Source organism: Typopeltis vanoorti, chromosome 11, assembly GCF_054136105.1.
Source record: "Typopeltis vanoorti isolate ZY-2024b chromosome 11, IOZ_Tvanoo_1.0, whole genome shotgun sequence".
NCBI lineage: Eukaryota > Metazoa > Arthropoda > Arachnida > Uropygi > Thelyphonidae > Typopeltis > Typopeltis vanoorti.
The window spans coordinates 92,171,611-92,185,463 of record NC_143559.1 but is presented as its reverse complement, the minus strand read 5'-3'; the positions used below and the strand labels follow the sequence as shown (position 1 = coordinate 92,185,463).

General features: G+C 37.2%; 1 protein-coding gene across 1 annotated transcript in view; it reads left to right on the top strand.

Annotated features, from left to right (window-relative positions):
* The window catches only part of LOC150101852 (acetylcholine receptor subunit alpha-like 1), a 160,646-nt gene extending 147,368 nt beyond the window's left edge, over window positions 1–13,278 (top strand). The window contains exons 4-6 of the mRNA XM_090400948.1: window positions 5,154–5,334; window positions 7,769–8,599; window positions 13,079–13,278. Coding sequence (XP_090257074.1) covers window positions 5,154–5,334; window positions 7,769–8,599; window positions 13,079–13,276 — 1,210 coding nt within the window. The 3' untranslated portion in view covers window positions 13,277–13,278. The remainder of the gene's footprint in view (window positions 1–5,153; window positions 5,335–7,768; window positions 8,600–13,078) is intronic.
* The last annotated feature ends 575 nt before the right edge of the window (window positions 13,279–13,853 follow it).

The window sequence follows — 13,853 nt, the reverse complement described above, 5'->3', positions numbered from 1 at the left end:
TCAATTAAAATACAAACCTTCGACACGAGTTGTCCTGCTATTTACATAAAAGACATGAACTATTCTCGATACAAGCACTAATAAAATGACAGTCAGTCATAAAAGGCGACTATTATCCAGTTTCTTGATATCCATAGTAAATATATCCCAAACATCCTGACCATCTCCGTGTTTTTATTCAACGTAAACCCGAAATTCTGTAGAAAGAAAGTAGCATCGCTGTTCATTATGTACCCCAAGACTTAAGTGTTCTCTAATTAAATGGGTATCTTTCTAAGTACCGGCGAAAAATTCTCTCCAAAACCTCCAAGGAAAATTTTTTGCAATCTTTATTTAAGTAAAAGCTAATTACTTTGGTTTTTAAGAGTTTTTTTTATATTATTAAGTACAAGCCTCGGGAAATTAGCGGCAAGCTGGAAAAAGTTTAAAAAGTATCAAAACAATAAAAACAGGTATCGCTGTAACTTCTTATTGTTGCCTTGGCGACAAGAGCACGTGGATGGTGTTCTTTGTTGAAAATCAGGTCATGCATTATACGGGAGAACACTTTTGCTAAAGAGTGAAGGAATGTGAGAATTAATTGAACAATTAATTTTAAGGCAAATGTTGAGATAAAAATAAAGGCTCATGTGATATTAATATTCTACGTTGTCCAAGTAGATGTTTCAAAGGGGTGGCGTGTTTATTAGGCTATTAACTAAATTGGTACATGACAAAAACAGAGCACTACGGGGAAATAATGAGAAAGAGGAAACATTAGCGAGATGACCATGGTCTTTTACCCCTTCCCCTATCTATTTATAAAAGGTCATTGAGGACAGCGCAGAGGTCAGCTGTCGATGTCACGAATTTACTGATCCGTTTTTTTTTTTCCACTCAAAACAAAATATTCCAAATCAACTAATATACATAAGATGCGAGATATTTTTCGCTTTTCTCCTTAATAAATTGTTGAACAGTTATCTAAATTTAGATTTAAAATTTTAATCTAAATGTTTGCATTCGATAAATTTAAAAATTAATTATTACCCTTTTCTAATGTTGTTTAAGAAAACCCCGTGTTGTCTTTTAGAATTTTTACTGCCTTACTAACTCAGTACTTATCTAAAACTGTCCGTGATAAAGTTATTTAAACTCAGTGACTCGTGAGCCTCACTGTAATCCTAGCAGAATTTCTTAGGTATGTCATACTTTTGCGACAATCTTCGGAAAACATGACATTCACGAATAGCAACATCCTAAATATTGTCATTGCACTTACGAAACGTACAAAGCAAAATTTGCCAGAAAATACTTTGATAATAAAGAAAGTAAACTCTATAAGACAACAGTGTCATGTGTATGTGTGTAGGTTAGTAACCAAATGAAACAAGAAACAGCTGATCGTGCTGTTTACAGACTTAACAGAAAATGCAGAAATGAGCAGAATGTTGTCCGTGAAAATACCTACAGAAATGGCATTTGGCAGAAACAGAATGTCTATGAGGAAATGACCGTGACATGGAGGATCGTATTGAGCGGATGACCTTCTTCTAAATAGAATCAAACGTTTTGTAGGTAAGTGTAGATCGTAACAACTCCAGTGTGAGAACAGTATTCTGAGACGAAGTGGGGATGAAGTTTAAAAAGTGTTCAGTAGTTTTTACAAGTGAGAAATCCTATCCTATCAATGGTCCTAACAGGCACTTAAGTGCTCACGAGCTTTCCAAGTATTCTTGGACTTCGCAACCGTAACTCGTGGATAAGGTGGTTAGTCCTATGCCTCCCGGTGTGTCCTATGTCTGTAGATGCGTGTGTTCACGGAGCCGGTCCTGTCCTGGGAAACAAAAATAAATCCTTTACCTCCGTATGAGACCGGATAACTCGCCTTTCGTCAAGAGACCATATAAAGGTTCTTCACGTCACTGACGGGAATCGAACCCAGGTCTTTCCGACTGAGCTACGGAGGCTCTAACAAGTGAGAAATAATGTCTTGATAACGACAGCTTTTTCGAGACTGATTAGGCGTTGATTGTGACGTGTTTAGGCCAGGAAAGACGAAAGGTGTAAATCAGCGTGAAGCGACATCTTCTTCTTTTTCTTACAAGACATAAGACCTAACTGTGTTCTGATATATTGTTAGCATCAGGTAATCTATAAAAAGCTTTGTTCGATAATTTGAGACGAATATAATCATTCATACTATAATTCAACGTTGTTGAATCGTTTAAAATATTTTTTCTAAAATCTTAAATAAATAAATTTGGAATCGGCAGCTTTCGCATCGCAACTTTTTGCTTATCCTTAACATCGGAAGGGATGAGAAAAGCAACGAAATAAATCCAAACGAGGGAAAAGCAACAGAAAGAAACAAACACCACTATCAATCACTCTACGCTGTGGTGTATTTTTCTCCAAGTGTTTAATTAGAACCGATTACATTAAAACCAGCAAATCGTGACTAAAGCCATTTCTTCTTGCTTCTCGTTCAACAACGAGAAATCTGTAAACCCTCTCTAATTAACCCCAATTAACAAACGTTGGGACTATTTAGTTTCCGAAAGTACTCAAAGCATGAAAAGTTATTTCACAAAGTAGTCACATAGGGAGGAAGGACATGGGGGGAGGGGGGACACGTGCCAGTACTTGTCTCTCAGGATCTCGTTCCTCTTGCACTTATCTGGACAGAACGACGAGTCAGTCCGTGGAGATGTTTGCACAGATTTGGCGGTGAAACAATCTAATTAAACCGAGCTTCGTGAGAGGACGTACAACACACACACACACACACACACACACACACACACACACACACACACACACACACACACACCTCGGATTAAATCTTAACCCTATTAAGAAAACCTACAATAAACCCATGAAAGTCTTCTAGGAAGAATTATTAGCAAAGTTTAGAAAATGGCGGACTATTTAATATCTTTCTCATTAAGAAGATAGAAAATAAAACCATCTGCGTGTTCACTCTCTCTAAGATTATAATTGCTCCTTAGATGTGTTACCCGTTCTGTTTTTCTTTAAGATACCGTTTATGAGGTCTTGTAACACGGTTACCTGTCTTAAATGGTGGCACAAAATTCACTACAGCTGTTAGCATATTTGCATGAAATGGTGACATTCGTGTGATTAGTGACTCTAGACTGATCCATTTGCTTCATCCATTAGACACCTGATGTTGTACGAACATGAGGACTCGACAGACTAAGTTAATCTGACTCATTACTACAGAAACCAGACGGTTAACCAGACATAAAATACAATTTTGTTTTAAATTTGAGAATTAAATTCAGTCTCTTCATTTATTACGCCTGTTATTATAAGGATATCTGGTTATATTATATGGTGGTCGGATTAAAATATTTTTCTCTTCTTTATTTAGATAAGAGTTCATTAGTTTTGCTTTTATTACAAACTAAAACAGCATTATATCACGACTGTACATATAAAGCTCAAGTTTGTCTGCGAAGCTTTGGTGAGTGTAGTTTTAAAGAGTACTGTTGTAAAAATTAAAAGAGTTGCGTTAACTCGAACAATGGAAAGTCAACAATTACATTCTCCAGCAGCAGCAGCAGACAGGGAAAATATAGATAGAATTCACTCTCCAAAGAGGAAATTGATAACAATTGAAAATGAAAGAATCTCATGATACTAATTGTTGTAAGCTAAACAAAATAAACATGTAGATTTGTCAATTGAATATAAAAAAAAATCTAATTTGGGAAATGCTACGTATCACCTGAGCAAGACGAACAGTTTCCTGTTTTTAAGGCAGGTATAATCGGATTTTTATTGCTAAAACTTACGGTATATAAAGGCATTTATTTATGCTTATAGGAAGCCATAACTTATGATGGTCTAATTATGCTGAACAAAGGGAACATTTTTATGTTAACATAACGCACTTTCATTTGGAGGATAATCAAAGGTTTTTTTTTGTATATATAAAATCATTTTAAAAAAAAAAATAAATAAATAAATATGTTATCGACTGCAGTAGGATTTTTTTGACAAGTAAGAGGATGCCCAAACTTTCGGTACGAACAAAAAAAAAAAAAGTTATCTTAAATTTCTTCATTCTCGACCAGTTCACTAGAATCGTGAAGAAGGACACACCCCTTAAAGTGTGCGGTTCCTTAGAAGAAATCGTACACGGTGAGATGCTACCACATCACTCAGGTATGCAGCGTGTGCAGCCCTTTTCAAACCGCTGCATCACGCCGCACGAAAAAAAAAAAAAAAAAAAAAAAAAAAAACTGTGACGGTTATTTCAGGAACGCAACACGTTAGAACTTAGCACCCACCGAGCACACACACGCACGCACACATACACGAAGGTTCTGACATTCGCCGCGTACTTGCAGCGATCAGCAGCCGTAAGCTGTTATTACGGAAGGGTCCTCGCTGCGGTCGAGACGTGACCGCATTCTCTCGAATGCACTCTATCAGATAATACATTGTTAAGTCGACAGCCATTGGACACTGCGAGTCTGCAAATCTACGGAGCGTTTTACCACCCGTGATAATTCGCTTGCGTGCACTAAGCGAACGCGCTGGAATTTCTACGAGATATACGCGTGGGGGGGGGACTAAGTAACAGGCAGGCAAACGCAACTGCGAGAAAGAATGAGAAAACGCACGTTTCAAGCTTCGATGTACCCCTTAAGACGTGCGTTTTAAGACATTGAACGTATGGTGCCATCTTGTGAAGTTCACATCTTTCGTTATATGGAAATAAATATCTTGCAACTTCCTACTCACTATCACAAAGGATCTTTTAAAAGAGAGAGACAGACAGAGAGGGGGAAAAAAAAAAGAAAGAGAAAACCTTTGTAGAAATGAACACAAAGTCAACAGAAAGTTGTGGAAATATCACGTGATTCAACAATGCAAAATCAACAATTAGATTTCACATAGAACTTTAGATTAATAGCACGTGTTAAGTTGCTTATGTCAGTCTGCTGTTTTCACCAAACTAAAATAAACTTCAAACTAAGCTTAGAAAATTCCATTTATGAATATTCCGTTGGCCGAATTTTTATTAAGAGCTCTATTGATCAAAGCATCTCAAATTCCACCTTCTGCACACAGAATTGTAACTTTTAATGTATTCTAAAGAATAATGTATAAGTCAATGCAAATTCTGGTATATTTTTCAGTGCTGATGGAAACTACGAAGTAACCATCATGACAAAAGCGATCATCTATAACGATGGGACTGTGGTATGGAATCCTCCAGCCATCTACAAAAGTTCGTGCCAGATTGACGTCCAGTATTTTCCTTTCGATAAGCAGGAGTGCTTTATGAAGTTTGGATCATGGACTTACGATGGCTATCAGGTGTGTCAATCGACAAAATATTTCTGAAATTTTCACTAAATACACTAAAATTAATATATTTTGTATGATATATAAATGTAAGTATATTAATAAATAAAAACATATATCATTGAAGACTTATTTTAAATATTTTATTTAATTTTACATATAGAATCTGACACCATATATTAATTATTATTATTTATTATAAATTGATATATTTGTCTCAAGTTATTTGTGAGATATAGATTAATTGGAATCAATAGACCGTGAGATGCGGTGATTGATTCATTAATACCCTTGGAGTGTAATGGATGGCAATAGCCAATGAAGTTCTAACTGAGGCTCGGCTATTGCTGTTGCCTTCCTGCCATGATCAGAGCTTTAATTGCTCAATAACACCTTATCCATACACTGTCCTCTAGAGATAACGGGGAAGGTGAAAAGCATTCTTGCTTCCCCCTTTAAGCCAGTCCTTATAAGGATAAGGACTATCATCATCTTGGACCGTGAGATGCGGTGATTAATACCCTTGGAAGGTAATGGATGGCAATGCTGTAACCAATGAAGTTTAACTGAGGTTTGGCTGTTGCTGTTATCTCCTTGGGCGATGAGATTTCGAGAGTTTTTGAGTTCGCTCTCTTAGGGTTTTTGTCCTAAGGGAGAATTTTAAGTCTCCGGGGAAAGTGTTCTCCGGCACGGCCCGCTGAGGGACTTTATCAGTGATTGATTTTCTTCGGAATTTGAGCGATTCTGCTAGGTGATGGGGGAGCCCGCCACTGACTGGAACCAACGCTGAGATAGGGACGGTCTTTCTCCCACTATGGAGTGGCCTAGAGATCGTCCGATTTTTTGAGATGTCACCTTTACTTACATAGTCGGTGATTGATTCATTCAATCCAATACACTTGGAGAGTAATGGAAGGCAAAGCTGTAGCCAATGAAATTCTAACTGAGGCTCGGCTATTGCGGTTACCCTCCTGCCATGACCAGAGCTTTAATAGCTCAATCACACCTTATCCCTACACTGTCCTCTACAGATAACGGGGAAGGTGAAAAGCATTCTTGCTTCTCCCCTTTTAAGCCAGTCCTTATAAGGACTATAAGTTATTTGTGAGCATAATAGAGGGCACAACCATAGAGCTAAAAGTTTGTCTGAAATAGGTAACATATTATGAATTTAACCATATATTTTATAGCCAAATGTAAAAAGAAACTAAAAAGTTTTTCAAAAATTTAACCTTCGACATTGCAGTTACCTTGGATTGCGCTACTTAAAAGGTAACTCCAACGTTATATTTCCATAAGCTTTGCGGTAAAATTTCAAAACTTTAAATTTCTCTCTAGATCTGACTATAAAATATGGCTGGATCCATAATATCTTCAATTTTAATATAATAGATAACTTTCCTAGCAAGCTGACGAAAGTTGATAATGTCATCGCCATTTTGTTTGGTTCAGTATATTCACTGTAAGCAAAATATAAACCTTAAATATGCCTGAGAAACGTAAAAGTGATGAGCATTCACAAACAGAAGAAGAGGTGTATTATAATTATGGGGGCTAAAAGTAGAAATTATTAAACAAAATGAAAAAGTAACCATCGCGCCTGTTCATGAAATGAATGACTCGACTATGAGATTTATTCTAAAACCAAAATTTCTCATTATGTAGTAATAAAAAGCTCAGTCAATGCAATTCACGATCACTTCCAAGAAAACGGGCATATTAATAGAAAAAATGAAAAATTATTGGCGATTTTGATTGAAGACATGACATAACAAATGCCGTTAATGTTTTTTGGATAAAAATGAGAAAACCCAAGATAAATTGTAAGTACGCTTTTACATTTAAAAAAAAAAAAAAAAATTGAGTAGCTAAGTTTGCTAGGGAGAAAAAAAGTAATGATAAAAATTTATTTGAAGCTAATTGTTTTCATCTGCCATCGAATCTTTTAAAAGATACTAATTAACGTGGTTTCCCCTCTCGCTATTTCAGTCTAAAGTTACCCACAATGCAATCGCTCTCATGAGAACAAAGTGTAAATGAAGGGTTTGCCTTTGAGGTTGAACTGTAATGGGCCTTTCTGCCTCCATCTTTACTCTTAGTTCTGAGCTGCACTTCTGAGGATGGGAAATATAAAATTAGTGAAATTTCTTGGATCGACAAACGTGATTGTAAATGTGCAAAGGAGATTCAGGTTGATGGCTGAAGATTCTGCCGAAACAATTAAGGGTATGAGGCGAGGCTAACTCACTTCCATCTGAAGGTAAGTTAGGCCTACAAAGTTCTTCAGGTTCTACATGAGATTTGAACTCGTCTTACCAGCCGAAGGGCAAAAATGTCGCAATGGCTTTGCGACAACAGACATTATTTCCTACTTATTTAATTATATATATTTTTTAAACTGTAAAATCATTCAATGTTTCTGATTACCATCGTTTGTTTATTTCAGGTGGATCTCAAACATCTGAGAAATAATCCTACCGACGAAGACGTTGTTCCCGAGGGGATTGACCTCAGTGAATTCTACTTGAGCGTAGAATGGGACATCATGGCCGTTCCCGCCAAACGTCGCGAGAAGTTTTACAGTTGTTGTGTTGAGCCGTATCCCGACATAACCTTTAACATCACGCTGCGGCGAAAGACTTTATTCTACACCGTTAATCTCATCATCCCTTGTGTCGGCATATCCTGTTTGTCCGTATTGGTGTTTTATCTTCCCTCCGACAGCGGGGAGAAAGTGTCTCTATGCGTCTCGATTCTCCTGTCGCTTACTTTTTTCTTCTTAGTGTTAGCGGAGATCATTCCGTCGACTTCGCTGGCGATGCCGCTCCTGGGAAAGTACCTGGTGTTCACCATGATCCTGGTGACCTTGTCCGTCATCGTTACCATTGTTGTGCTCAACGTCCACTTTAGATCTCCGTCGACCCACAGGATGGCTCCGTGGGTGAGACGGGTGTTCATCCGCACCTTGCCGAGACTCCTCTTGATGAGACCGCCGCAGTACAAGATCGAAAGCGACAGCGAAGACAGCAACAACGGCTCCAAGAACAACGGTCGGGAGTCGTTCGTCAAGGATTCCATGGGGAACAGCACCGAGAAGAATTCCGGTCGCGATAACTCGTCGCAGTTCCGCCGGGCGGCGTCCGATGATATTATCATTCACGAACTGGAATCAAGTCCGGGCATTATGGAACGCAGGATACCTCGGGAGATCGAACGAGCCATCCACAACGCCATGTTCATTGCTCAGCACATAGACAACCAGGACGACTTCGAAAGTGTAAGTAAACTTTGACTAAGTTTACTAAATTTATTTTGTGATCAGCTCCTTTCTCTCATCAGCGCTTGATGCTGCAAGATTCATGAAGTTTAGTGAAGTCCGTGATCTCTGAAGTGAAGAGCGAAAAGTATGAATAGTTGGACGCCACGTGACCTTCTGACAATTCAAATTAATCTAACTTTCCTCATGCCGCAGCACATTCTCGTGTCCTCGTGAGAGTGCTGAGTTGTGTTATTATATTTTAATGTTAGGTCAACTCCTCTGTCGTTTATCTTGGATTAGAATTCTACTGTTTTTTTTTTTTAATTTTTTACGGCTGCATTCTGATTTTGTCATCTTCGTTTCAACAACGTCATTCTCTTTTAGTAAATATTTTATCTTATTTCTTGAAAGACTCTAATAACACTCTAATTTTAAAGGTGTGCTACCTTTGTATAGCACCCCTTTTAAAATTATCCTTGCTAAAACGGCATTTAGATGTGCACGGACCAACACACGTTCTTGGAGTATGTAAATCGCTAATTTTCCCCTCATTCCCACGAAATACTCACGGTATTCTTACAACTGTTCTGCTTCGAAGTGCTCTTCCAATAACATTACGAAAAACGAAGGGGGGGGGGGCATAAAATTAACCATAAAAAGTACTGGACGTGCTTTCAAAGCACGTTTAGCGAGGAGCAAAAAACACTAATCAGTAGTTTAAGCAAATTAACAGCAAGATGGGATGAGTAACGTAGTTATCTTGTTTGACTAGTGAATTTATTGTTAAACATCGCATGAATTTCTTCAACCAATTAGAAACTGTTACATCTCTTAAGACTCGGATACATTTCAATAGGGAAATAGTATTCTTTGTAATTACTGCATAGTTCATGCGAATTGTTCGCCAACTAATCCTTTTCCTCTTTGCCTATTCTATAGTCCTCTTATTTAGGATCTAGATTTATTCATTATATACCGAAATTCTTTCTTTCTCTTATGCAGTTTTTTTCTCCTGCATGCCGCTGTTTCTATAGCTCACACAATGTATTAAAGATGAAGGAAAACTTCTTAGAAGGTATCAGAGAACGGACGAAGTTTTAAATACATCTCCAAGCTAGCTAATCAGACTCGATAATGAGCTCCCAGACATTCTCTACGGTATCAGAAATTTCCAGGGACAAGTGCGGACTTCATTAAAAATAATGAGATTTAAAGCGAGATCTCAAGAAGCGTATTAGGTGACAGTAGAAATGGAGTTGTTCTTAGTAAATTAGAGATAGACCTGGTGGTTTGGAATCGCAAGTGAAAGGAACGATTACCAGTTACCATATCCGGTTCTCATCTATTGAATAATTATCTGTTATGTGGCAAATTATTTGGCTGCTGAAGAGATAGGCTTAACTAGAGAAGTTCGGAACTTTTTTAACTAAGCCTATTTTAATAACGTTTTCTTAGAGGAAGAAGAAACTTCAAAAATTAGTTCAAAATGAAGTACCTTTTTTTTTTGATCTTCTTGGTAAGTTTTCATTAGAATTGAAAGCAAAGTTCCATCCTATAAATTCCGTAGGTCAAAATATTAAAATTATTATACAGTTAGCAGAATAGAATTTTTGTCCCAAAATAACGAAAATGGCTTAATTATAAAACTTTACATGCAGAATCGTATACAATTACATACCTTTATTATTTACCTATAACGAAAAATTTTCAAAATAAAAAAACATCTTTGTGACCATGTGGTACTCTCTCTCTCTCTCTCTCAACATTGTCATTTTGAATAAATAATCTGAATTTACATAACATTATGGTTTTTTCGAGAAGATAATTAGCTTGAATTCATAAACATCGGAAATCCTACAGAGCTATTAAATAAGATGGAATTCCTTGTTACATGGAAATGATACACAAAGGATTAATCATTTATACAATCCCTCTTATAGGGTGCCACCTACATTAATTTTAAATGAATTGAATTCATTTAGTGCTGGGAAACGCCAGTCTATTTAACAATGTTCGTACACAAAGATAAATTTCAAATTCGTATCCAGAGTACTCAGAGATAATTTTCAAAAACTGTAACATTAACATATCCTCAATATTGGATTTATTTCCATGTAATATTTGTTTAAATTCCTTCTGTAGTTTTAATCTTAGAATCAAAATCTTTCTTCAATGATCTCGGTTTATTTTTTTCTTCTATTTTTAGCTACAACCGTCGGACAATTTTCGAAACTCTTTAGACTATAGACTACGTTCTTTCGCTAACCGCATTTTTTGGCAGTCTATTCAATGGCCAACTGCCGCTTTTATGCTCTATTTAACGACAAACGGGCACATACGCGACCACCGAATTCCTCTAGCGAAAGGAATTACTGTGAGTGTGTACGTGGTTCGTCGAAATTTTCTTGCCGGCAAAAGAACTGGTTCGATGATGACCAACGAAATTCTTCGTATCTCTGTGACGAAAGGTACAGCAGAATGGGATAGAGAGAGAGAGAGAGGAAGTGCATTGCGTCTGAATATCTAAGACACATCCTTTCTTATGTCACCGATATTGTCACTGAATAACTTATGCTGTCTGAGCGGACATTTCCCGTAAATGAAGTCACGTTTTACCGCTGGAGATTGGAGGCAATCGAAGCCGTCCCGAAAAACTTTCACCCAAACGACGGATGACCCCGGCGGGGGCTGCCGAACTAGAAGAGGCTACCAAAGACGGAAGATGACAGAAATGCGTAACAGTCATTGGCTTTCGTCTAACCAATTGAATTATTCATGAAGGCAGAGAGAGAGAGACGTGGGGAGATTTCGTGTCTTGTGCTGTGCGTCGATAAAAGAAAGACACACACGACGAAAGAGAGTATTGGCGACTCCGCCGTCGTCGTCTTAGCTCTACTCTTAAAGAGAAAGAGAGAGAGAGAGAGAGAGAGAGAGACGTTCCTTGAAAAGTAAATTGTTTCCTAAAAAAAAATTGTCCTTTTTTGTAAAACAATTGATAACTGGTGATTTCATTTCGGCAAAGAATCCGTTTCCGCTGATTCGCATGTTTTACCCTACCGTTGAGACCTGACGATGTGTGTGTGTGTGTGTGTGTTTTTAAATAACGGTCATTCTCCGCCTTTTCCACATCCTGAACACGAAATGTTAGATGGCCCTGCAGAAAACGAATCCACTTCGACTAAATTTGCGAATAGAATAGCGTGAACATTTGTACGCATGCGTGGAATAGTGGATTACAATTTCCGTTCACGTTTTTCCACGTGTTTCTTCAATAGTCAGCAATGAACAAAATAAAAATAAAAAAATAAAAAAAAGGGCCATATTGGATTGGACAGATGATTTAGTCAAAACTGTTCGAGTTTTTGACCAGCAATTTTGTATGGGGGTTAACGAAATGGAAAAACTTAAAAGTAATTGAAAACGTTTGAAACATATCTCTGAAATTTGGGGGGGAAAAAATCATGAATAGAAAAATCTTCGCTTTCTGAAGAAAAGTGTTTGTGTGTGTGGTTTTTTTTTCCAATTCTTAAATATGTAAAATATTTAATACTATGCTCATGTGAAAACTAGACCTTTACACTATCTTGCCAAAAGTATACGTATATTGTATACTGTATATTTGAGATGATTGCCCAATAGAGATGATGACACCGAGTATGGTTGTATTTTAGGCAGTTACATTCGCGTATGCAAGAAGCACATGGTATGGAACGGTAACAAAATATCAAACTAAAATTTATGACTAAACATACACACGTAACCACAGTAATAAGATTTTTTGTAAGTAAATATTTCGTCCTGAGTATCTTAGGATATCAGTACAGTTGGTTCAAACAATACTAGGAATCACATACGATTTGGGTGCATGCTTACAATGGAATCCCTCTATGTGTGCAGTAGCGTGTTATAGAGGGATTCCATTGTAATCATGCGCCCAAACTGTATGTGATTCCTAGTATTGTTTGAACCAACTGTACTGACGATGTCCTAAGATACTTAGGACGAAATATTTACTTATGTTACGTGTGTATGTTTAGTCATGAATGCTCCACAGCTTTCATTGTATAAAAAAACTAAATTTAGGAATCACTGAAACAAAGACATTGGTAGACGCATCTGTGTGCGTTATAACAATTTTACAGAAATGTCATATTAATGCATAGACAGCTTCTTGAAAGCCGATCCATTAGCAAAAACAATGAAGCGTCAATAACCGAAATATTTGCGGAATATGTTTTTAAAAAGACCGAGAATTGATCTCGAAAAAGAGTTTGTTTAATATTTACTAGAAGAAGAACTCATCTAGATAATTTCGTTGTTGTTTGCCATTACACCTGTTAATTATTAATGAACGACCTTCTTCATAATTAAATGCCAAATTTATTATCTTCCAATACTGTTGGCAAGACACTGTAAAGCATTCGTTTACTTACTTTTGTGTGTTCTCTTACATTGGGAATATTCTATGATTTTATTTCTTCTTTTTTTCCCTATCAGATTAAAGAAGACTGGAAATACGTTGCCATGGTACTGGACCGATTGTTCCTGTATATCTTTACCTTTGCGTGTGTTGTTGGAACAGCAGGCATCTTCCTTCAAGCTCCATCATTGTACGAAACAGATAAGCCTATCGATGTAAAACTCTCCAAAGTAGCACAAATGCAGGACAGTGTACAAGACTGGGTGGATCTGTAGCATCTTGGGATTTTCCATACCCTTCCTCCTTTCCTATTCTTACAATACGAATTTAGGTACTGACAGAAAGATAGAACGAGTAAGGAAAGAAGAGAGAGAGAGAGAGAGAGAGAGAGAGAGAGAGTAAAGAACGATGTGCAATGTGTACACCGAGGAAGAAACAGCTGGGACATTTCTTATGTCATCTTTTCTTTGCCATCCATGAGTGATTGTATCTCTTCACTGTCTATCATCCTTTCAACAATATTACGGAGACTATAGTCCATGTGTTGCTGAAACTCCTCCGAAACCCCCCCTCCCCCCAAAAAAAACGCATGTTCGAAGTAGTCTATCATAAGCTCTACACTTCTTCCAAGTCGAATTTCTGACTTGTTTCTTCAGTGAGAAGATACAGAGTACATTTATTAAGTCCAAGAAAAGGAAGAATAAAAAGAAGTCGCATTCATGCTTAGACAGTTTCATAGCTCAGTTTTAATATCTAAACCTTTACAGGAAATGTCACCTGCAGAAGCGGTACAAAGATGAACAGCTTGTGGAAATATATTCGGAGATATGAGAGAAAGATAAACACCTCTTT